Raw genomic sequence first — 25,907 nt, forward strand, 5'->3', positions numbered from 1 at the left:
TCCAGAACAAAGTCAACTCTCATACCAGGAACGGTTGAGGGCCACAGGGCTAACAACACTACAAACCAGACATGGCGGTGGATCTCATTGAAACTTTTATAATGCTCTACGATTTGGAGGATGTTGATTCAAACAAGGAGTAACAGTTTCAAGCTCAACAAGCCACATTGTAGGACTGAAAATAAAAGATGGTTTTTCACCCACTGGGTTATAAACCCATGGAACCGCCTACCCACCGAAAACGTAAATTTAAAAACTTGCTGAACTTTAAAATCCACTTGAAATAATCATTAGGGCAAATGGTGAAGGAAGGACCTTTAACAAGCAGCCAGATTCCTGTCCTTGTCGAAGTCACCGAGTGTGAGCAAATCCACAAGGTCCGTGATGAAGGTTCAAATTTATGTCCAGGATGATCCCAGACGCGCCTTAGTCGATTGCGCTACGACATGGAAAAGAATTGCAACCGGGAGCAATTAGAACAGCTTGTTGACAGAGCCTGGGTGCATGGGGGAATTGTGTAAAACCCCAGTTTGTCTCAGAGAGACTACAGGATCCGTGTGAGGGCAGTAACAAATCTTTTCCATGTCGTGGCGCAATCGACTAAGGCGCATCTGGGATCATCCTGGACTAAGTTCAAACCCTCATCATGGCCCTTGTGGATTTGTTCATTTGATATATTACGCTATTGTGATTTGTGTGTGCCACCGAGTGTGTTAGTAGCCCTCGACGAGAGCCACTAACTTGAGTATACAGTATTTTATCTCACTCCATCTATGTTGGTAAAAATTTTCTGGAACATGTTCCTTCTCCCCTTGTTCTTCACTACCACTTTCTCTAGTGATTATGTTGGTTTGCCTTTTTGCACTATTTCACTGGTTTACCTACCCCTATCACCTTGTAGAAAAAAATAACTGACTTGTGTGTGGAGAAATGCAAATTGTTAGTCGAGGTAAAAGAAAAATGCAGATACCCTGTACGTTAATTTTTTTTCTTTCCTGGTAGGAATTCTGCTTTTTTGGTTGGGGGCCTTTCCCATATAGTCCGGATAAGTGAGCTTAGACAGTACTAGGTCTGGAGCCCCATGACAATGCCTAACCAATTCCTGAACTCGTTTAGGGAGATCATCCAAATGATCTCAAGGCTGATCAAGATCAGCCTTCAGCACAAAACAGTCCTGGGACGAAGTGATCACCTGGAAGGAGGGGCAACGTATGAACTAGTTCAACCTGGAAAGGTTGAGGATGAACCGTTCAAGTAAGTTTATTGAGAAAATGAAATGCATCTCAAAAGGATAGAGTAGCTTAGGCTATTCTATATTCTACCCTTGTCTATATAAGGTCTCACAAAAGGCTCACAAACCCATACAGTATACATATATTAATCATATTTTACATTTCACATTACAATAGTAGTTTAATCAATATCAAGTCCATACAACAGAATCGAACCCACATCTCGGAACTCCTCGGCCACATGAAAGTTCTTTATGTTGGTTTTCCCACCACCACAAAGATCATCATAACTCTACAAACCTACCTATGGGTTAGTGGGTGTTGACGTTCAAGGTTACATCGGCTGCTACTGATGACAAAGTGTTGCTTTTGCTGGTGCCTGAAACCCTTATTGGTATTTAATAAAACATAAGGTAATTTATTGGTATGAACTTTACCAGAAATGTTTATTATTACTGTACCTTTTGTTTTACACACACAGTTTTATTCATATGGTAGATTTTAGAGGGTATTTGACAAACACTATAATAAGATGCATTATTGGTATCAAGGTCAATGAAGCAAAAAGTTATATGCACTTATTATACACTACTGTATTATTATTATAATTACATGTAATTGCAATAAGGAGACATAGAAAGCTTGATAATTCGTCACCAACTTTTAAGTAATACACTAACATGTCACTATGAAAGTTTCTGAAGTTTTGACAATATATGTATAGCGTACTTTTTTTTTGGCTCATAATGACATATCATAAATGTCAACTCTATTACTAGGCAACCATAGAAAGCATGTTCCCAAGTCAGGAGGCTCCACATGACAGTTCAAGTTTAGGAGAGACAGTGTACACACTCCTGGAAAATACAATACTATGCATCACATATAAGACCATACAAGATTTTAAGAGCCCCTTTGAATGTGAATATAATTTTGATATGATTTAAAGAGGTCTCGACTACAAGATGCAGCTTAGAATTGATGTCCAAGCTTTTATGCATGAAGTATGTCCAAAACATACCTTGCCGTTTATTTTTTAGAAGGGAATTCTAATTATTCAAAAATGGTATTTACCTAAACAAGGAGCACTTTGGCATATTAATTCACATTTTGGCTATTTTAAATTTCAAAACCATAACAATCTGAACTCTTCTATACAATTTTGAAAATGCTTATAAACAAGGTTAATATTTTTGTTATTATTTAAGCAGGAGTCATCAACGTGTGTACATAAGCCAAGTGCTTGTGTAATATGATCTTTCAAGACCTTCATAAAAGCTAAGTGTCACTCAACCATCTCAGATCTCAACCTTGAACATTTTCATGTGCAATACAATGTTAATACCTACAGAAGTTGGTAAGCCTTATCCAAGCAAGGATTTTTGGTTAATAAATAATAAGTTTTGTTTTTCATAATACAAAATGGGATAAAAAGCACAAATGGCATATTTATATAAAAGTTTATAAAATTTCAATAAACACTATTGTTGAAAGAAACAATACATGACGTATGCATCTAGATAAAAAGCACTTACACCATGAAATGCATTACAAGTAACCTAGTACAACACACAATATTCATACACACAATATTCTATACACTGATATGTAATATCAAAAATCTACAAGCATTTCTATCATCAGTTTCCAAGGATCTCCTTTAGCTTTTTATCAGTCATATCAGAAGGGGTGTGGATGACGGGCGGAGGAGAGGCGGCATCAGCCTGGTTAAGAATGTGCCGCAGTTGTGACTCGAGATCAGTGTTGTTGCCCTTAGTGCCCACCTCCGTGCCACCGCTACCAGGCGGAGGAGGAGGAGTGGCCTCCTCCTGGGACGAGGTTCCCTCTATATCCACCTGAGGTATTAAAGTTCAAGCTCACTCTTAGTTTCACACCATCAAACTTCTATGGCCAAAACTATAATTCAAAATGAAATGCAGCTTTTGTAAAAATAACAAAAGACACAAAAACATGAAACAAGAAACATCTCCTTCCTTCTGGTCCACACGTGATTTACGAGACTGGACAGACTAGTCGGTAGCACTCTTCCTCTTGCCAACATGTACCGTGTTCTTGTGCATTCACCACTCCATATGGCAGCAGCTTAACGTGATCATAACCGTTATTTATAGTTTCATGATGAATGTCTTTCAATGAAATATTTGTATGTGGAATCTATCATACCTCAATCTGCTCACTGGGTTCGGAAGCGACCGGGTGCATGGTGATGCCCATGGCCCTGCGCACAATGGGCACTGGAGCTAGGGCCCCAGGGGTTGCTTGCTTAGCTACCATAGCCAAGCCATCCGTTACTTTCTCCACTGCAAAACGAATACAAATTATCATCAAATAATATAATTAATTTGTTTTCAATTGCACAATAACTTTTTGATGAAGTAAACAAGTTCAGAGTAAAGATACATGCAGTAAATATAATAAGGTAACAAGTGCAAAATACTGTAAACAATGTAGGAAACTACTACTACTCTTGGAAAGGCAAAACCATATGTATAAATAAGCATATCTACTAAGTAGAGCAATTTTCCTAAGTCAACAAATATTAACCATCGTTTGAGAGAGAACGCTTACAGAGACCAGGTGCCTGTAGTAGAATCTTTCCAACATATTGACCACCTGGCAATGCAGTTCATTTTAAAGCATTCCTCATGCCAGTTTAGTTTTACCTCAGGACAATGTGACAAGAATGAGAAATAACTAAATGCACAAACAATTGAAAATATATAAATAGTACTGTACAATTATGGCAAGAATAACATGCAGCAAATACATCATAATAATGTAACAAATAAATTATGAAACCCACACTTACACAGTATGAAATAAATGGAAGCGACGATGTTTTGTCATCACTTCTGTCATAACATAACCTTTTATGTACGGGTTTTGGCTTCCCCAATGCAGTCTATTATCATCATTCTTGTCACAGTTTCTAGATATGGCTTTTAGCATTTTCAGGCTCTCTACCAGGTTTGCTATATGGGGAGTTAGCCAGGAGAACAACCAAGGGATCTACAGTAGTTCCAAAAAATAGGGCAACCTGTGATATGGAAGTATACTTTACAAGAAGCCATTAAGTTGCATCAGTCCCTGCCCTTGAAGTCATTACAAAAAGGGCCTGTTGGGAGGCTTGGCCTTTAAGTCAAGTTACCAGAACCTGATAGTGTTGAGCAGCTTGTGCTTCCACCTGGTGGTGGTCAGTGATGAGTAACTTGGTAGTGCGATTTTGCAAACCAATAACTGACCATCCTGATGATCCCAATTATCGTTCAGAAGGGATACCAAATGGTTTATTTTAATAATATATAAACACAAGCAAAGAATACTACAACAGACCTACAGGCCGATGTGCTGACGAGTCTCAATAATTTGGCTGAAGGTATGATGACCAAACCACACGTCAGAAAATGGAGAAACTGGCCCATATTTGGCAGGTTCTTATTCGAGTCTATTATCATTTTTGGCCGAGCAGACAGCACACTGGACTTGTGATCCTGTGGTCCCGGGTTCGATCCCGGGCGCCGGTGAGAAACAATGGGCAGAGTTTCTTTCACCCTATGCCCGTTACCTAGCAGTAAAATAGGTACCTGGGTGTTAGTCAGCGGTCACAGGCTGCTTCCTGGGGGTGGAGGCCTGGTCGAGGACCGGGCCACGGGGACACTAAAAGCCACGAAATCATCTCAAGATGGGCTCAAGATCTATTTTTCTCATTTTTAAAACTTACTAATTTGCTAGCTTTAATTATGGTAACTGGGCCACATGGATATTGACTCTTAAAATCTTTTTATCACCAAACAAATATTTGCTTATATTGTTCATCAATCTTAATTTATGTATGACTATTTTTACGAGTTCTAGACACCTCCAAACGTTCCCTTTCTTCCAAGTGCTATATAGTCATTATGGCGTGGCACTTTCTCTTGATAGTTCCCTTATTCAACAAGACACCTATTTTATATTTTCCAGCCACAAATTCAACAGAGATGTCCAGAATATTCGGGATATGCAATGATTCATATACTGTACTGTATATATTCAAAACTACATTTTCTTGTAAGCCTAATGTATTTTTCTTTACCCGATTACTGCCTTCCCACGTGATAATGGATTACGGGCCAGAAATGACTAGGAAAAGGAAATCAAGAAAGAAAGACCTTAAGAAAAAATTAAAAGCTAAATAAAACTGTTAATCCATTTCCATACCCAATTTCAGCTCTTGCGGTGATGGGTGAGGTAAATTGTTGAGGTTGGTAGGTCGTTGCCGAGACAAACGATCTTTCTGTTCCTTTGCCAAATTTTCCAGAAGAACTGCATTTTCTTCCAGCTGCGTGTTGATCTGATTCTCACGCCTATCCAAGTCCTCTGAAAGAGTATATGAATTATAGTTTAACAAATCTGAAAATGAAACACTTCATGAAAGGGACTGATAATGAGACTGGAAAAGCAGCCTAGCCTCACCAACTCATGAACCACAATATTACCACCAGCAGCTTATCCTCAAAAGCAACAGTTAAATCCTTGTTAATCCTGCCGCCAAACCAGCTTTATGAATGAAAAACGCTTTACACTTGACTCATGATTGATGAAATTCAAACTTTTCCCCAAGAGCTTCGCTTATGTCCTCTAATTGAATCATACCTATGTAAAGATTCATTCACATACTACAAATAATTGCCAGTAAAATCTAAACACCCAATCTAGGACAGTAAAGTACATAAAGTTGATAAATAAGTCTTAGATCAGCAAAGACCAAGTATAGGTTGGCACCATATTTGGTTGACTGGTGGAGAGTTACTAGCGGAGTACCACAGGGTTCAGTTCTTGCACCAGTAATGTTCATCATTTACACATACGATCTACCAGAAGGAATACAGAATTATATGAACATGTTTGCAGATGATGCCAAGATACTGGGGAAGATAGGCGAGGCAGACAATTGTCATGACCTTCAAATTGGTCTAAATAAAGTTAAGTGCTTGGAGCATCAAGTGGCAACTGGAATTCATTGTGAATATATGCCATGTTATGGAATGTGGAATTAGAGAAAATAGACCACACACAACTTACAAATTATGTGGAAAGGAATTACAGAACTCTAATAAAGAACGAGACCGAGGCGTGGTTTTGGATAGTAAACTGTCGTCAGAGGAACACACACAACATGGTGAGAGGAGTGTACACATCATTTTCCAACTTCCTAACAAACAGAACCCAAAGTGTAATAGAAACATTCAACCACTGATTTCAACATTATGTAGATAATGAACATTATCTCAACAATCTACCAGATGGAATACAGAATTATATGAACATGTTTGCCGATGATGCTAAGATAATAGGGAAGATAAGAAACCTTAGATGATTATCATGCCCTTTAAGATGACCTGGATAAAATAAGTACAGTATATGGAACACCACTTGGCAAATGGAATTTAATGTGAATAAATGCCATGTTATGGAATGTGGAATAGGAGAACATAGACTCCCACACAACCTATAAATTATGCGAGAAATCTTTAAAGAATTTGGATAGAAAGAGATCTAGGGGTGGTTCTAGATAAAAATCTATCACCAGAGGATCACATAAGGAATATCATACGAGGAGCCTATGCTACACTTTCTAATTTCAGAATTGCTTTTAAATACATGAATGGTGAAATACTAAAGAAATTGTTCACGACTTTAGTTAGACCAAAGCTCGAATATACAGCGGTTGCATGGTGCCCATATCTTAAGAAGCACAATGACAAACTAGAAAAGGTGCAAGACATGCAACTAAATGGCTCCTAGAACTGAAGGACAAGAGCTACGAGGCGAGGTTAGAGGCATTAAATATGCCAAAACTAGAAGATAGAAGTATGGTCCAGAGGAACATGGACTGTACAGTGTCATGAAGCTGAAGATAACTATGAGGATATGCTAAGAGAGTTGAGCCTCATGTCACTAAAGAAGTCATGGGAGAAGGATAGACAAACAGAACTCTCGGAGGCCTCCATGAGGTGGACACAGGCAAGCTGTTTCAAGGATGGTAGATACTAAGGATGATGGCACACAACACTCAAATGACCTCGATATATAAAAACAAGCTTCTTCAACGTGAGAGTAGATTGAAGTGTACTAAAAGAGAAAACGGAGGAGGCAAGCTCCATACACAAATGAAAATGCCAATATAATATAACCTATGCAAGGAATCACCTTATCAGATTATTTATGGCTAAGAGGTGGATCCCAGGAGCTAGAGTTTACTACCTGCAAATACACAAAGTAAACAAAAGGAGACTTACCAAAGTGATTTATGAAATTAGTGTCGATACCAAGTTCAGTTAGAGAGCGAAGTGAACTAAAATCTATCGTTGTATGACCTTTCTGATCTGTAGATGCAGGATACATTCCAGAGTCACTGAAACAAATACACATTACTTGAAATCTATGTACTATAAATTAAATAAATGTCTTTTGTAACATAAGAACAAGAGGAAACTGTAGAAGGCCTATTGGCCAATACATATGAACAAGATGAAACTGCAGGTCTTGGAAGCACCATCCCTAATGACAAATCCATATGCGTTCCTAGAAGCCCTAATGGGATATCTGTATATTAATAATCTTACGAAGATCCCTAATAACTAATATATTCTGCTTCCATTTTCCTCCATGGTTAAATATTTTCACATTATTCATCAAGTATTATTTTCATGATTTACATACACACACACACATAAAAATGGTTCTTATTATTCTATACTACCATGAGATAATTACTTAACTAACCCAGGACAGAGAATAGAGTTGATGCGTTCCTCTTCCTCTTGCATTCTTCGGCGTTCCTCAATAATACTCTTTGTTCGTGAGTGTTGCTGATGTGTCAGCAAGTTTAACAGCTGATCCACTAGGTGCATGGCCATATCACAGTCTTGAGAAAAGTCACATATGCTGTAAAACGTAATATATCGAGATGGTTAAATTATATTTCAATTTCCAAATCACATTTATACAAAAAATGTTAATACAGGAAATATTTCAATAATACAATTGTATCGGTTCAAATCAGGCAGTTACACGAAATAAATTATGTACAGTGGGCCCTTCAAAATATAATTTACACATCTTTATTACCCGGAAGCAACGTTGTTGTTTAAGCTTTATAAAGCTGAATGTTTTAATTTTGTATATATTTTTTTTAAATATGCAAAGCAATCACAACAAGCATTGAAAATGAGTTGTCACACTAAATAAAATAGGAAAGGTCAAAATCTGAAGCATACTGCTAATGAATACACATCTACTTCCAACATCTTTGGCTCATCATTGGTTTCTCTAACATTTTACACAATACAAGAATCTGCCTTTTGTTTTCCAGCAAGATCCATATCCAAGGCTAAATTTTTTTGCCTTTAGTAGAAATAATTTTGCAAAAATGATTTCAAAGCTAAAAAAATCTTCGTTCCCTATATCACAGAGAATTTGGAGCAGAATTTACAACATAGCGGTGGGGAACGGGGCTGCCACATAGTGGTGGAGGTGGGAGGGGAAGTCAACATAGTAAAGGGAGATGGGCCCCCCATTCCCCACAGCAGTGGGGAATGGGGGCCACCATATAGCAATGAGGAGTGGGGCTGCCACAGTGATGAGGGGTGGGGCTGCCACAGTGATGAGGGGTGGGGCTGCCACAGTGATGAGGGGTGGGGCTGCCACAGTGATGAGGGGTGGGGCTGCCACAGTGATGAGGGGTGGGGCTGCCACAGTGATGAGGGGTGGGGCTGCCACAGTGATGAGGGGTGGGGCTGCCACAGTGATGAGGGGTGGGGCTGCCACAGTGATGAGGGGTGGGGCTGCCACAGTGATGAGGGGTGGGGCTGCCACAGTGATGAGAGGTGGGGCTGCCACAGTGATGAGGGGTGGGGCTGCCACAGTGATGAGGGGTGGGGCTGCCACAGTGATGAGGGGTGGGGCTGCCACAGTGATGAGGGGTGGGGCTGCCACAGTGATGAGGGGTGGGGCTGCCACAGTGATGAGGGGTGGGGCTGCCACAGTGATGAGGGGTGGGGCTGCCACAGTGATGAGGGGTGGGGCTGCCACAGTGATGAGGGGTGGGGCTGCCACAGTGATGAGGGGTGGGGCTGCCACAGTGATGAGGGGTGGGGCTGCCACAGTGATGAGGGGTGGGGCTGCCACAATGATGAGGGGTGGGGCTGCCACAGTGATGAGGGGTGGGGCTGCCACAGTGATGAGGGGTGGGGCTGCCACAGTGATGAGGGGTGGGGCTGCCACAGTGATGAGGGGTGGGGCTGCCACAATGATGAGGGGTGGGGCTGCCACAGTGATGAGGGGTGGGGCTGCCACAGTGATGAGCAATGAGGCCAGCACATTTTTATGCCACATAATAAACAAATCATTCAATGAATCATAACTTTTCCATAGAACACCACTTACCTTTTAGCATATTGGACAGCCGTTTCATTGCCATAAGTAGCATACACCATCTCACTTTCTTCCTTGGTCAGGTTAGCAAACGTCGAGTCGTACGAGGGACAGAATGATGAGTAAGAGCCATAGTACAGTGGTTTAACTGTGAAAAAAAGTTAGAAACTAAATCAATGGGAATAGCATAAAATAATTTCTCTAATGCTTTATCATCATAATCATCATTATTTTCCTGCATCACATATTGCTATGTGAAGGAGGTACCTGCTTAGGGACAAAAAGATAAGAGCATTGCTGGGAAAAACTAAAAAAAGGCACAATATTCTTCACACTAACCAGCTTTTCCATACAATCAAAACTACTATATTACAGTAACATGTGAGTGTTAACATGTGAATAAATACCATGTTATGGGATGTGGAATAGGAAAAAATAGACCACACTCTCTATAAATGTATGTGGAGAGAAAAAAATTAACAAAGAATGGTTCGAGTTCTAGTGGTGGTTCTGGACAGTAAACTGTCACCAGAGGTACACAAAGAACAATGTGCGAGAAGCATGTGCTGCACTTTCCAGCTTCAGAATCACTTTTAATTACATGGATGATGAAATATTAAAGAAACTGTTCGTAACTTTTGCAAGACCAAAATTGGAATATGCCAACTGTATGGCGACCATATCTCAAGAAGCGTGTCAATAAACTGGATAAGTTGCAAAGGCATGCTACAAAATGGTTTACAGAAATGAAAAACAAGTTTTATGAAGAGATTCTAGAGGTATTAAATATGCCAAAGCCAGAAGATAGAAAAAGAGGTGATATGATCACCACTTACAAAATAATACTGCCCAAAACGCTTTGCGTAATAGTGGCTTTAGGCATTGTATGTACTAGCTCTATCATAAATCCATCAACTTTTTGTATCTCACCTTGTATGTATGTACTTTACCTGAAAAAATATTTGTATTTGTATTGTATTGTATTGTATTTGTATAATAATGGGAATCGACCTAATTGACAAAAGAGGAATTCCTGACACCAGCAACCTCAAGAACAAGAGGTCACAGATTCAATTAAGGGACCAAAATGTGCCCCAAAAATTAGATTTTTTTTTTCCAAACCAAATGGTAGCTGGTTGGAATAAGTCAAGTGAGAAGGTAGTAGAGGCTAAAACTGTCCCTATTTTCAAAGCGTTGTATGACAGAACAGGGAAGATGGGACACCACAAGCATAGCTCTCATCCTATAACTACACTTAGGTAATTACAGAGATTCAGGCCTGTGACTTTACTATTAAATAAAGTTCATCATAGTCTTAGCCCCAATAGTTCTAAATATTTGTTGTACTTTGTGATAATTTTAGGCCACTATACCTAAAGGTATAGTGGCCTAAAATTATCCTAAAGGTTGGTCCAGTACATCCATATATGCACCAACAAAACTAATACAACACAGACACACGGGAGACATCTCCCGTCACGCAGGGTGCAGTCGCACCTCCACAGATCTCAGTATCATCTATTGATACTGGAAATGGCTCAAAAGGGCCACCACTTATGGGCTATTCATGCCCAAGCCACCTTTTGGGTGGCTTAATCTTCTCTCTCTCTCTCTCTCTCTCTCTCTCTCTCTCTCTCTCTCTCTCTCTCTCTCTCTCTCAACACAGACATTAAAAAAACATGAAAAATGTGGTCACCTTTAGGATCATCTGGAAAAACGTTACCTGGTCAATTCAGATAGCCATGCACATTATGTTTTTTTTGCTCTGCAAAATATGGAAATGGCTGGTAATATCATATAGAAGTGTTCTTCATGGTTACATTGCTGCATCTATGTGGGAATTGGTAATGTACCCATGTACTTCATTATTAATACTTGCAAGATGCACGTGTTGACACAGGATACATTATAAGTCAAATTTTTATTGATAACTTGCAACATATAATCCATTTGTAACAAAGAAGCTGCAGTTTAAGTAACTCCTGAAGCACATTAAGAAAGATGTTGGCTGTACAGATGCTTCATGAAAGAAGAATGGGCCATACATTTTGGATTTAGTCATTCTAAGCCACACGGTAACTTTTGGAGAGAGTGCCTATCGAGATTCAGATGGCTTTTCATCGGAACAGATATGACAATTGTGTTGATTGACAATTTAAATAGCTTATATTTTTACATGTATAACACAAACTAAACATGATAAACATCAATAAACATGATTTTTTTTTGTTTAATTTGTTCAATTTCATAGAGCTAGATAGCTAATTCCGAGACATCCTGTATTATTCACTCTCCATGCTTGGAAATGCATCAAACACAAACTTATCCAAGAGAGAAGATAAGTTTGCATGCATTAATCTTACAAGCACATGCATCCCCATGCTAAGAAACAGTCACATATATTTTTGGGTGTGCAAAATACATACTTGGTTTAGCCATGCTTCGCTTATCATCTCTGAAGTTATGGAGCATGGCAGAGCCTTGGGTGAGCTTTCCTGTGAGCAGCCCTAGGCTAACAGGTTTTTCTTTCAGGTTGGGATCATTACCCTCACACCCAGTCAAGAAACTGAGGGAGGTGGTGCCATCTCCTCGCTGACGTAAGAACCCAAGCTGGAGACAAAAATACAGCATAGTTAACGCTTTAATTGTGCCAGCACAGGCTCGATCGTTTATGATAATTTCATTTTTTCTTTTTAACGGAAAATATACATCATGTATTTATTCATGCATTGGACTTCACTGTACTGATATGCAATATAATGGAACTTACTGTACTAGCTGGTTTCTTTAGTGTTAGTTTTTCTGCAGCTTCACTAGCAGAATTTTGAACTTGTTCCAGGATCTCTTCAGAGGTCATATCATCTTGCACTGCCTCAAATTTGCTTGAAATAAAACAAAAGTGTACGATTATTGTCTCATCCTATTATTCAAAAACAAAGTAATTAAACTATTACAATACAAAACTTTTCCAACTCTTGAACCCTGAGCAACACTTAACAAGTATCTCACCTGTGCGGCTCCTTACTGTCAGTATCTTCATCCATAGACTCCATAGGTTCTGTATCTAATGTGTCGTCGATCTCTCCACCAGAAGACATCGGAGGGATGACATCAAAACCAAGCTGTAGGAACCCAAACAATCAATTACATACAAAACATATTCCTAATAAGTGGAAGGAAGTTATTATATCACGATTTCTCCAGGTTCAACATTCTCAAAATATTCACTCCAACATTTGCTACCATTTAAAATATTACAACAAAAATATGATATTCAATCTATTTACTTTTCCAAATACTGCTAGTTTTTCTCAGGCATAAATTTCTTGTGTTCAGTAACAATCAATATACAGAAAGAACCAAAAGGAAAAAGAAACACTATTTTAGCACTTTCCAGCAAGTCATTTGAAAGACTTGTAGCTGGACAAATTTTCATGTAAAGTCCAACATTTTGTGGTTTTGTGCATAATGTTAGCAATATTACCCAATTTAAACAAAATCACTGTTGACGCATATTGTCTAGTTCAATAAATAACAAATTCTGTAATTTAAGACTTGAACATTACCTGTTCCTTGGAGAGGGTAGTCATTGAAGGCAACTCACGCCTCAGGGCCAGTATCTTCTCTGGAATCATGCATTTTTGTCCAAGGTGCAGCAACTTTTTAGCCGCCTTGTAATAAATTGTGTCTTGTTGATTGTAGGTCATACAGTTGTTACACATAAGCTCAAAATCTGACTACATAAAGAAATGATAATTAAATTAGAATTACAATTCTAAAAATACTACACTATTGTTGCTATTGTCTCACACACCAAAGATTGTTGCTACACCCTTGTCTTTCTTAAATATTAATTTACAGCAATTAAACAAAACATTTTCCACGATGCAAATACTGTACAGTACTTCAATATTTCAAGACACCCTAATCATTGTGACAAACACACACTCGTAGCCGCATGCACAATTATTCATAAAACGGGAAAGAATGGTGGATGGGCAAATGCTAAATATAGACATGGAAGACTTAAATGTTGAAGTGGTGATTAGAAGTTAGTGTCTTGTACCACAGATTATCACTTCTCATTAAAATGGCATGAAAAAAAGGTTTAAAACTTGCATACCTGAAACTCCTTTAGATTTGAGTAGGCATTTTCCTGAATTTTCAACTTGATGGTAGAGAAGTCCATGGGTTGGGAGATGATGGAGGAGTAACCCGGAGCAATGGCATCGGTGACAGGCCAAGCAAAGAACTGTTGAGGGTCCTTCTTCTCCAGGATTATCAGCAGGTGTTCCAGAAGTTGTTGCCATTGGTTACAACTTTTATAAACATGACTCGATTCTTCCTAAGACAACATAAAAAAAAAATACATGAATACGGTTCTTTAGCAAACTCCTTCAACATGTAATAGCACAACAGGCAAATGGCAGTAAAGTGTTATTTGAGAGGCGGGACCAAAGAGCCAGAGCTCAACCCCCACAAGCACAACTAGGTAAGTACAACAATGCATCCCTAACCAAACATGTTAAGAACTCTATACAGTACAACAAACTTTTTCTAAAATATGAAACATCCTTTCTCCATAAAGGTCATTCAAATTAGTTAATTTTGCAGATAAGACCATGAATAGATCTCATAAGTGGAAACAAGAAAATTAACTAATGTAGCGAAAGACATCTGCAAAAAGAGCTTAAAACAGAACTAAGGCAAAGCAAAGTGCACGATTGAACATTTTAATGTATCATAATAAAACTAATATGAACACACAAAACAAGACATTGAATTTATAAGAGGGCAAGCAGAAAAAGTCATATGACACAGAGAGGATGCAGATGAAAGAGTAGAGGAAAAAGAAACATGAGAAGTAAGAGCACCAATGGGAAAATACCCACTGTTAATGTAAACATAGTGGAAGATCAACACTTTAAAGGATAAAAGCAGCAGAGAGGACAGATGGAGCCAAAAACACACAGGGACTAACACATCAGAGTGCCTGGGGATACAGAAGGTTCTATATTGGTGTACCACAAAGCCTAACTTCAAATATCTGGCACACATTTTCTGAACTAGCCCAAGATGTAAAAATCATCATAAATAAAGTTAAATTTAATGCAATATCCATTTATGGGGGCCCTCATTAGCCCCCCCAAGCTTAGCTTTAGTATTGCCAAGTGTAAGCTAGTTGCACCAGGCCTCCAAGACTAATCCTATTCTATCAGAAACCAGAGGCCAGATTCACAGAGCAGTTACGCAAGTACTTACGAACCTGTACATCTTTCCTCAATCTTTGGCGGCTTTGTTTACAATTATTAAACAGTTAATGAGTTCTGAAGCACCAGGAGGCTGTTTATAATAATAATAATAACAGTTGATTGGGAAGTTTTCATGCTTGTAAACTGTTTAATAAATGTAACCAATGCCGTCAAAGATTGAGGAAAGATGTACACGTTCGTAAGTTCTTGCGTAACTGTTTCGTGAATCTGGCCCCAGGAACAAAATCTTACTCATTCTACAAGGTGAGAGGAGCTTTATCAGAAATTGATCAATAAATCATAAGCAATGAAAATTCCACCACAAAGCATAGGTACAACAACAAAAAGTGACCACTTTAAAGAAATTAGGCACATCATGGTAAACAAGGCAACCGATCGTTGCTGCAGGGCAAATACCCTAACTGTGATGTGCCCAGCAGCCAGCAGATTGCAACTCAGGTCACTCAGGGTCGCAGCTTGCCTGCCACTTTATTCTGGAAATGCCTGTACCTAACCCTCTAACTTCACAGAGCAGGGATGGGGAGAATACTCGATATCTAGGATGGATCCCTCAGTAGTTCCTCGAGCTTACTCATAATAGAGCCTTGGTAGAAGAAGCTGGCTTTTCTTGAAAGGTAAAAGGATTAGTGAACCAGAAAAGGAAGACTGGGTTTATCCACAGAAGAATGGCCAGAGAGGAAGCCCCGAGGCACAAATATGCCCGCTGTATACCAAAGGCCAAAATACAACACAAGTAGGGCAAGGCCAAGCAACATTCAATATGTAACGAGAGGCCAACCGGAAATCTTTGGTCCAGATATTAGCCACGGACATACTGTATTGGTAAACGAAAGCTACCAAAACAGCAAACTTCCCCACACACATCATGAGAGTGAAGACAGCCGACGCACTGAACTGAACAACACCTGGACTAGTGAAAAAGAGGTGAAAGCAAGACCAATGACCCCAGTCCAGGAAAAATGTATCCACTGAAAATGTTTCATGATCTGGGAATTGCACCACAGATTGAATGCTACCTTAATTGAAAGCTATGCAAACTAGCAGGATTTGAAAAAAAAACTAAAATTTTTATACATTTAATCAATAAATAAAAAATGCAAGTTTAAATTTAATTAGAAGTAATTAAGTTGGCCCATATTAAACCAAAAACAAGTTTTTAAATCACTTAGGGTTTTTTTTTTTTTTAAATTGGGCCCGGGCAAGTAAGCAGATAGCTACCATGCCAATCCTGAGGCAAACAGGTTTACCTGTGGATGACTGGATGCCTTGCAAAGGCAGAGGCTGGAGGTCTCGCCAAACAATCCGTCAACATCAGATGGAAGCAAAAAAGGCAGTCTGTGAAAACATGTGCATCTGCTGCAGGCAAGGCGACCACTGCCCTTGACCAATGTAGTGAACTGGAAATGAAGTCCTAGCCAAGGTCCAACACACCTGTGACCAGCAATAGTGATAAAGGAGGAGGAGGAGGAGGAGAGGATCACATAACTTAACACTGAAAAGTCTTCAGTTAAAAATGAAGATGCAGAACCCACTTGTGAAATTGAGCTCAAACTCTTCACTATTCTGGCAATGACGAAAGTATGACCACAGGAAATGGCAGTAAAGTGCCATTAGCAATACATAGCCAAGTAGGCACACCACACGTACAAAGTTTATGCTGCTCAAAAGGCACTAGAGATCCCATAGTAAAGCCGAGAACTTCCCTACACCATTCAGAGACCAGAAAGCAGTCACAACAGGACCGACGAGGGAGAAAAGGAGGCCATCCTGGTATCCCAGACCATCCTCAGTTAAGTTGGAACCTGAGAAAGCACTAACTGGATGTCCTCCAGTTGACCAAATAGCTGAGGTAAGCAAACTTTGTAAGAACCAAATCCCTGGCCAGCAGACAACTCTGATGACTTGGGACAAGATTCACAAAGAAGTTACGCAAGCACTTACGAACCTGCACTTCTTTTCTCAATCTTTGGCGGCTTTGTTTACAATTATTAAACAGCTAATGAGTTCCGAAGCACCAGGAGGCTGTTTATAATAATAACAACAGTTGATTGGGAAGTTTTCATGCTTGTAAACTGTTTAATAAATGTAACCAAAGCCGTCAAAGACAGAAAAGATGTACACGTTCGTAAGTACTTGCGTAACTGCTTCGTGAATCTGGCCCCAAGTCATCAGAGTTGTCTGCTGGCCAGGGATTTGGTCAGAAGATCAGAACATGGATCCTCCAAAGATGATGGCAGAGGGCCACACAAATCAATCTGGTGAAGAGAGTTTAAGCCATACAGAGTGCAAACTGTAGAGTCCAAAAGTGGCATGAGATGGCCTTGAATCCATCTGACAGAATATTGGTCCCTTGTCCAACAAATCACAAATCACATTGTGGCAAAGATGGCCAAGTATGTCCTCAAAACACAGGCAAGGAACTCACCAAAGACTCTCGAGACACCATTTGAAATGACCAGGTAAAGTAGACATCATACCCTGACCTAGACTCCTCCCCAAGATGGCCATGTACAGTACAACTACAGACTATGAAAATTACTTAAAACAATCCAAATGCACCCTCAACATGCACCAAAAGCATGATCTAGTACAATAGGTAGGTCTTGTTGACCAGACCACACACTAGAAGGTGAAGGGACGACGACGTTTCGGTCCGTCCTGGACCATTCTCAAGTCGATTGTGGTAGGTCTTGTTTACATGCACACAGGCTAAAGACTGTCTCTCCATGAAGCGGCTCTGCAGGGAGAAGTCCCTTGTGCTGCCTGGCAATGAGACGACTCTAGAAATAATGCTGCAATCCCTTACATCATTGGTGGGGTATTGATAAATTTAATGCATACTACATTCACGGTACATCCGGATTTAACTTCCTCTGTAAGTTACACTTTCTGCTAAAAATTTGTAACATGTTTTCTCTTATGTTAAGCTTCTAGTTCAAGATGTGGATGATACATTTCCTGCAATTTTTAAAGCCAGGGTGGCAGGATGTTGCAGATTTTCAGTAAAATACAACAGAATAGGAGGAGCAACAATCCTCAATGGGTAGAAAAACAACAAAGCTGGCTCGAGTGAAGAGACAAGGCCACAACAGTACCATCAGTAGTGGCATGGCCAGCCAAACAAGATCTCTTGTCACAAAGATAAGCATATACTCAGGGGGTCTGATAGCCGAGTGGACAGCGCACAGGACTCATAATTCTGTGGTGCGGGTTCACTTCCCAGACCAGGCAGAAACTAATGGACTAGGTGAATACACCAGGAAGACAGAGGATAACCCAGTTGGACACACAATTGAACAGTCAAACTGTTCAACTGAACAGTGGTCAACCAGCACATCTGTGTGTGATTTACAGACACAGAAATGATCTGTGTATCACAGTTATTATTGGTTAAGCAGAGCACAATATGGTTAAGTAAGACCACATTGTAAGGTAGGGCTACTTCACTGAACATAAAGGAAATTTTTCCATTGCATCCTGCCTAGATTTTATGAAACAGTGACCTAATTTTTTGTATTGGGGGAAAAGGGGGGCAGGGACAGGAAGGGTTATAGTCTAAACCAATGATTACAAAATGGTGTATGGACCAATTCACTTATTTGAAACTGATACTCTTCAGGGGCAAACACTATGTTACATGCGTGACCAACCACACTCTCCTCTATGTAATATAATTTTAAAATACAAATCTTGAAATTTCACTTGCTTCAAGTGTAGATGAGGGTTCCTTGGGCTTGGGGAGTGGAGAAGTGGAGTCCTTGGATGGTGATGCCAACTGAGGGCCAACTTCAAGATGCTGCTTCTTTAGGGGAGGCTCTTCCGTCGTGTCCTCACCCTAACAATGGAAAAAAGTTAGTTATATAATTAATAAATAACACTTTTGGTGTGTCTTTGACGCTTATCAAGGAATGACAAGGAAGAGTGGGCCAAGTTATTTGTTTTAGTTATGTTATTGTGATGAATTCTCTCCAAAACACTTAATTCTTGCATAAATAAGCCACATGGACACACATTCAACGAAGCTTTAGAATCAGGAATAGTCCCACTAAACATATATAAAAAAAGGGAAGGCTTCATTTGACCTATCCTTAATGGCTCTTCTGGTGGAGTCATCATTAAGTGAAAACTATATAATAAATATTTTGTCAAGTGACCCACTACAATCTTAAACATATTCTTTCCACAATCATTATTATTCAAAATCCCTCCAGAACCAAGGCTTAAAATACAAGTTGACAATTAGACACAGGACTTGTGTAATAAAACAATTACATCTCCACATATTAAACATAATGAAGATCGCCTCATTTCCACAAGTTTGTTTTCAACTTAAGGAAACAAGGGTATGAAAAGAGAGAGCACTCTAGTCATGTCACTCACGTGGAAAATTAAGAAAAGAGAGAGCACTCTAGTCATGTCACTCACGTGGAAAATTAAGCCATCACCATCATTTGGCTACAGTTATAATAAGATACACAATTGTCACAGATTACAGGAAAGCCAGATCTCGCTCTCTCTGCCCAGCCTCCTAGCTATTAATACTTCAACATTCAAGCTTCTAGCACCATATATCACAATCATATATTGTCAGACAATACGGTGTCTGACAACCACCATCATATAACTACAATTAGGGAGTAAATGTTCCTATGAAACTCAGCATTTACCCAATTAATCCACTTATGACAAAAAGTTTGGAGAACAATGGAACACTGGTAGTGCCAGAAGCAAACAATGACATACAAAATGGTGCAAAACCAAGATTCTACCATGTTTAACCTACATGGTGCTCAGAAGGTTCTCAAATTGAGACTATTTGCACCTGATGACATTACAACAAACCACATCCTTCATTACAAACAAATATTGTACACAAGTATCTTCCCATTATCACTCTCTAATCATCTATAGATGCTCCTAAAGATATGTACAACCAAAGGACAATGTACAATATTAAGAATTGAGTCCTCTTTAGTCATGACCTAAGACCAACAATATTCTTGCAGTTGGTATGTATACAGAACAACTCTCTTATCTGTAGCACAAAAAAAAATTGCCAAATAATGAAGAGATTTACTAAATATAGATACTTAAACTACACTGTGTATCTACAATCAAGAAACTCGTGTATTTCACTCACTGAACACCAATCAACAGATTTAAATCCACACACACACTATGCTTGCCAAAAGACCCAAATAAGCTACATGAAGTCAATGAGCATACTGTACAGCGTCTAGAAATGTGAAAATGAGAATATCAATACATTTCTAGATTCTATATCATCATTTTCTACACAACTCTTCCAGTCTTAGCAGCAGCTCTCACTGCACAACATGCCCATATTCTTCCTCATCAGTTTATTCTAAACGAAATTTGTTCATCTGCCTCCACTCACCCACCTGAAGTTATTATGCACTCGTGTTTCCTATCATTTAATCATTCACTACACACTACTGTACTATTTCAATTTCTTAATCTTCAGCGAACTTATTCAAGTAATAGCTCCAAGCCTTAAACTAATTTTGATTATTACAAGTTTACATATTAAAAAAAAAAAAAGTTGATCCATCTCAAAACCAGATGCTTCTACAAAAATACAAAATGCTTTCAAATATTCTTAATATATTTATAATTACCTCTGTCTTCTCCCGATGATGACGATGCTTGTGCCTTTCTTTGTCCTTCTCCCTCTCCTTCTTCTTCTTCTTTTTCTTTGATTTCTTGTGCTTCTCTCTGAAAATTGGAGACAGTTCAAGTAAGATCACAACCAACTGAGGGAGCTGTCCTCGGCCCCTTGACCAGTGTCTGGCAATAAGTGAATAATCCTGTATACTCTGTATATTCTGTTTTGATGCTAAATAATAACCTTTAACTTAAAGCTGGAAATTATGACATGATCAGTGCAATTATTCCACATCCTAGGCTGATTGTAAACACAAATGTAGACACTACAAGAAGAGAATGAGATCATTAATTGCTAAATAAAATAAAGACTGCAATGGTCCTTTTGCCATATGCATAGCCTTACCTAGGTCATTCATCAAGGAGAAGGAAGGGGGGGGGAGGAATGACAAAACTGGAAGCAACCCGACCTTGAAGTGCAGTCTTATCTAGCCCCTTTGATAGAGAGAATGAAGGGATTGCAACTGCCTGTTCAGGGGAAGCTAGTCTTGCCTTGCCCTTCATCGAGACAGACAGAACAAGGTCCCTCAGAGCTCCAACTATGCAGACTTACCTTGCCCCTTCATCATGGTGAGAGTGACGGGACCGGGACCGCCCCTCTTCCTCTGCAGCTGGCTCCTCCTCCCCCTGTTAATCATCAGATAATATTAGTAAATCACTGCTGACCTTCACAATACTAGTCAAAAGTATGCGCCGGTCTACTTGAGGTGGTACAAACTTATGCATAAAAAATTAATTATGATCATGTGGGCAAAAGATTGTAGACAGAAGTATGTGGGGGCACATGACTTCACGGTGTGCACTACCTCCCTGGAGCCACACAACTATGCTCAAGTTGCCCCCCTCGGGCATTCATAGTGAGCGGTTGCATTGTGTCTCTTGCTCTGGCACCTTGCCATGTTTTATTGCAAATAACAGTGGTGTTGGTCGTATTATTGTTCTTATGGCACTCCACCAAAGAAATAAGCATGAAAACATTGTCAGATCATTGCTTTAAAAGGAAGCAGGCCACCGAAGTAAGGAAACAAGTTAATTGTTGGGTGTAGCCAAGTCGACATGAAGTATTGTTCTTGCTTTTGAGGGGAAAACACTGGTGACACACCATCACAGAAGCATCGGTCTGGTCGTCCTAGGAAGACTTCAAGGTCTAAACTCTGCAATGAGTATTTTAGAAAGTTCACAGACCTTGAAAACATCTTCCTGGGACGACCAGACCAATGTTTCTGATCAATGCGACCAGAAGCGTGCACAATACTTCCTTGTGTTGACTTGGCTACACCCAACAATTTTCTTATTGGCTACTTTGGTTGCCTGCCTCCTTTAACACAATTATTTCAACAATGGATTTTTACTTATTTCTTTGGCGAGTGCCATAAGAACAGTAATACCACCAACACCACTGTTAACTTTTTACAATATAGAACATTAGTACCCCTGTACTATACTGTATTCTAAAAGTTTAAAGTGTGATACAGTAGTTTCAAATTCTGCCAGTCAACCAGGAACAAAAAATATGGATTATTTTACCAAGTAGAATCAGATTGTGAAGAATAATTGCTTAAAGAATTAGTACTTAAATGTACTGTACTTAAGAAACTATAGCTGCCTGTTAGGGTTCAAGAGACTTATCACATCACATTGTGTTTTCTGTATTAATATTACGTAATGGACAGAATACAGTAGTACTTTTCACATTCCTTCAACACAGCTTTGACCGATTTAACCCAGAAACAATGAACTAAATTAACAAAAATAGCTTACATCTGAAATCAAATCTAGTTAAATTTAGAAGTGCACAGTGTGTATCAAGAAAAAGACACATATGTATGTATAAATAGTGAATATGACACTTAAATAGTGAATGTTGGTCACCTGAGCATCCTCGATACACTCCTCCTCCTCCAATTCCTCATCCGATGCCATCTGTCCCTGGTCCTCATCAGCCATGTTGGATATGATGGTCGGGTGTGCCGATGAAGCCGTTTTCTGTTCTGGGGTAGAAGGGCCTCCACTGCCTAGCTTCAGTTTCAGCTTCAACGGAGTCTTTTCCATTGCGAAGCCTGAGTGGGTTTAATTATTTAATGATGTAACTGTTTCACATCAACTATGAGTTGGGAAAATTGAATATATTTCCCAAATTTTTAAATTCATGCTATAGTTTCAGTCCATGCATTGTGTCACACAATAGACCTAGATATTAATGCATGTGGTAGTTTAGTCTTGAGTAATACAAAAGTATGATATAAGCAAGTGATATTTGCCAGTATATTTCAAACTTCATGATTAAAACAGTGCTCAACACAAAGAAAACTCATACATACGTGTGACAATTCCACCAGGGTGCAGATAAATGAGAAAAACAAAATTCAAAATTGGCACAAACACGGTACAAAGTCTGGGACAAAACTTACAATTATGATCCTGTATGGCTCAAAAAAATAGTTAAAGAACTCATTCTAAAAGGCAAACAAATATACAATATAAATAAAGTAACAAAAGTAGGGGTAAACATTAGTCTTGTTAACTATATTTTGCTAGCTGAAGAATATTAATTAGGCCACAACTCAACTGCTATAAATGTGAACTGTAAGACACATGATTGCCAGGTGAAAAGGGGAAAGCTTGCCATTCATAAGAGTAAGGCCCAGAGAGGGTTCTGGGGGCCTAGCCGAGTTGGTGATGAACCACTAAGCTATGGTGTGGCTGTAGGTTATCAGTATTGCCTTGTGGTCTTCTAGTCAGATGACTTCATCTTCGACAAGGTTACTAGATAATTAAGTAATTAAATAGGTTACAAACTAGAGTTGCCATCCTGATAAATATTCCGGATGGCAAAATAATCCACAAGTCAGTACTGTCAACACCCCAGAAAAGCTACAGAGATCATCTATTGTATTAAAAACATTATTGTTTGCACACACACACACACACATACACAAACATACACACACATGCAAGGGTAATAAAACAAAAGGTTTGTGTATAGCAGCAAACTTTACCCAACCACCACCTTTCGAGGAGATGAGAGAACGGGAATTATCGCTACTATCCACACCAAAACTTGCTTTATCTAATTATTTATCACCTACTTAACCCTTTATCATGTCAATATTTAATTTACTTGAAATATTTAAAGTACTTTAATAGATTTTGCTCACCCTTTTGTATATTGCAGTTTTGTGCTTATCCGCTTATCAGAATAGCTAAAACTTCACAAAGCCTATTGACCTATGTGAGGCAGCTCATATTTATATCGAAACGCACCCATGTATATTTATGTAATTTACACCTGAGAACGTTAAGCAGCCCTACATCCATTATATTAGCTGGCAACCTGTTCCATAAATCTACAAAATATTTTAAAACAAGTATCCCCCCCCAAATTCTTTTTCTGAATCAAACTTCATTAAATTTGTATCCAGTATCAGAACTATTTTAAATTCTGATATATGGTATTCAATACCATTAATATTATTACCTTTGTTGTATCCTTTCATTTATTTGTATACTGTACTTCAATCATGTCCTCCCTTACTCTTCACCTTTCTAGAAAAAGTATGTCAAGGTTTCTTCATCTCTCTTCGTAAATGAGGTTCCTAAGGCCAGGATTAATTTTATCATGCTCCTTTACAAATTTATAAGGGAATTTATGTTCATTCTAAGGTACAATCCCCAAAACTGAACTGCATATTCTAATTGGGGCCTAACAAGAGCAAGATAAAGCTGAAGAATATCATTAGACATTTTATTAACTACAACTTCTAGATATGAATCCAAGAAAATATCTGTCCTATTTGTAACATTTATTCATTGATTTACTGACTTCAAGAACTCAACTAATAGACCATAAATATGTTTTTGCATATCAAGACCCCTATATTTCTCAGCATTAAACTGCATCTGCCAATCTTTCATATATTTTAAAGTTTGCTCAAATATGATTCTAGCATTGGTCTGGGATCCTGCCCTGTCTGGAGCTTCACCATCTTCCCTTTTTTCAGCAACATTTGCCTGGGACTTCTTTGCAATAGGGACTCCTGGCTAGGACTCCAGCTCTCCCTTTCCCTTCATAAGTAACAGTTACTTGGAGACACTGATGCTGCTGTAACTCCCACATGGAAACAACACCTGTTGTCACTATGTCGTGACTTCACCTGTAAGCCACATCACTCCTCCTGTCACTTCTCTGTACAGTTTAAGTTGGAAACCTGGATATACAGCACAACTCATTGCCTCTATTTCCTTTAAAAAATAAAAAAATGCCCTAATTCAATTTACAATATCCCTTTCAATAGCATGAGCTATTACCATCCTAAATCAGTAGTTTGTGATGAATAGGTTATATTCATCATAGGTTATATGTATGTAGGTTATATTACAATTTTTAAAAGCACTCCAATCACCTCCTGCAGTTCATTGTTCAAATATCACTGAACTATATGTATAACAGATCAATAACCCTGTCCATGGAGGACACAAAAAATTTATACATGCTAGTTACCATTGTTAATGTGCCCACAGTATAACTCTTCCCACTTATTAACAGTTGCTCTTAGGTGTTATTAATAAGTGTTATAAAGCCAAGTGCAACCCCCCCCCCCACCAACCTGTCCATCATTCACTTTTACATAATTTATAGGCTTATCAAGGTTCTCATTGGCCAAGTTATTTATTTATTTATTTATATACAAGGAGGTACATTGGGTTTGTGAGAATACATAGCATAGTATTTACAATCTTGTAAAGCCACTAGTACGCGCAGCGTTTTGGGCAGTATACTGACCCGATACTGTACCCAGTATACCCAGTATACTGACCCGATACTGTACCCAGTATACCCAGTATACTGAAGTATACTGACCTTCAGGATGCAACCCACAGCAACTATCTAATTCCCAGAAGGCAATTTAGTGCTAGGTGAACAGAGGCATCAGGGGAAAGGAAGCCCAGCCGTTTCATTCCTTCAAGAAACGTGCGGCCCTGGAGTGTAATCCGAGGACGTAGACAACTGTGCTACAGGGCCCATGGAAACTGTTATCCCTGTGGACGCCACCGCCACCACACAGGCTCGCCCACCCTCCTCACCATCCATGACCCTTGCCAGGGCGTGGGGCAGGACTCACCTGAACACTGTGGGCGGGGTGTGGGCGGGGTGTGGGTTGTGGGTGGTGGGTGCTGTAGTGCCACAAGGAGTCGCCGCCTTCCACCACAACACAGACGCCAAACACCGTAACTTGTCCCTTGGCTTAACAACAATAGAAGTATAATTCGTATGTCT

At 39.2% G+C, this 25,907-nt stretch overlaps 1 protein-coding gene across 2 annotated transcripts; it reads right to left on the reverse strand.

Moving 5' to 3' along the window:
• Positions 1-1,646: 1,646 nt before the first annotated feature.
• On the reverse strand, positions 1,647-25,886 carry LOC138364585 (bromodomain-containing protein 7-like). 2 transcript variants are annotated; one of them, XM_069324286.1, is made up of 16 exons: positions 25,753-25,886; positions 22,502-22,689; positions 21,183-21,256; positions 20,584-20,680; positions 18,647-18,779; positions 13,795-14,012; positions 13,238-13,408; positions 12,681-12,793; positions 12,442-12,553; positions 12,098-12,281; positions 9,684-9,819; positions 8,022-8,183; positions 7,535-7,650; positions 5,454-5,612; positions 3,417-3,553; positions 1,647-3,088 (listed from the first exon to the last, which is right to left on the reverse strand). In XM_069324286.1, exons 2-16 carry the CDS (start codon positions 22,679-22,681, stop codon positions 2,873-2,875), a joined length of 2,208 nt encoding a protein of 735 aa, XP_069180387.1. In that variant the 5' UTR covers positions 22,682-22,689; positions 25,753-25,886; the 3' UTR covers positions 1,647-2,872. The 2 variants fall into 2 exon arrangements, with proteins under 2 accessions (XP_069180387.1, XP_069180388.1); XM_069324287.1 differs by having other exon boundaries at positions 13,795-14,016; positions 18,651-18,779; positions 25,753-25,885.
• Positions 25,887-25,907: the final 21 nt, after the last annotated feature.

Source organism: Procambarus clarkii, chromosome 14, assembly GCF_040958095.1.
Source record: "Procambarus clarkii isolate CNS0578487 chromosome 14, FALCON_Pclarkii_2.0, whole genome shotgun sequence".
NCBI classification, from domain to species: Eukaryota; Metazoa; Arthropoda; class Malacostraca; order Decapoda; family Cambaridae; genus Procambarus; species Procambarus clarkii.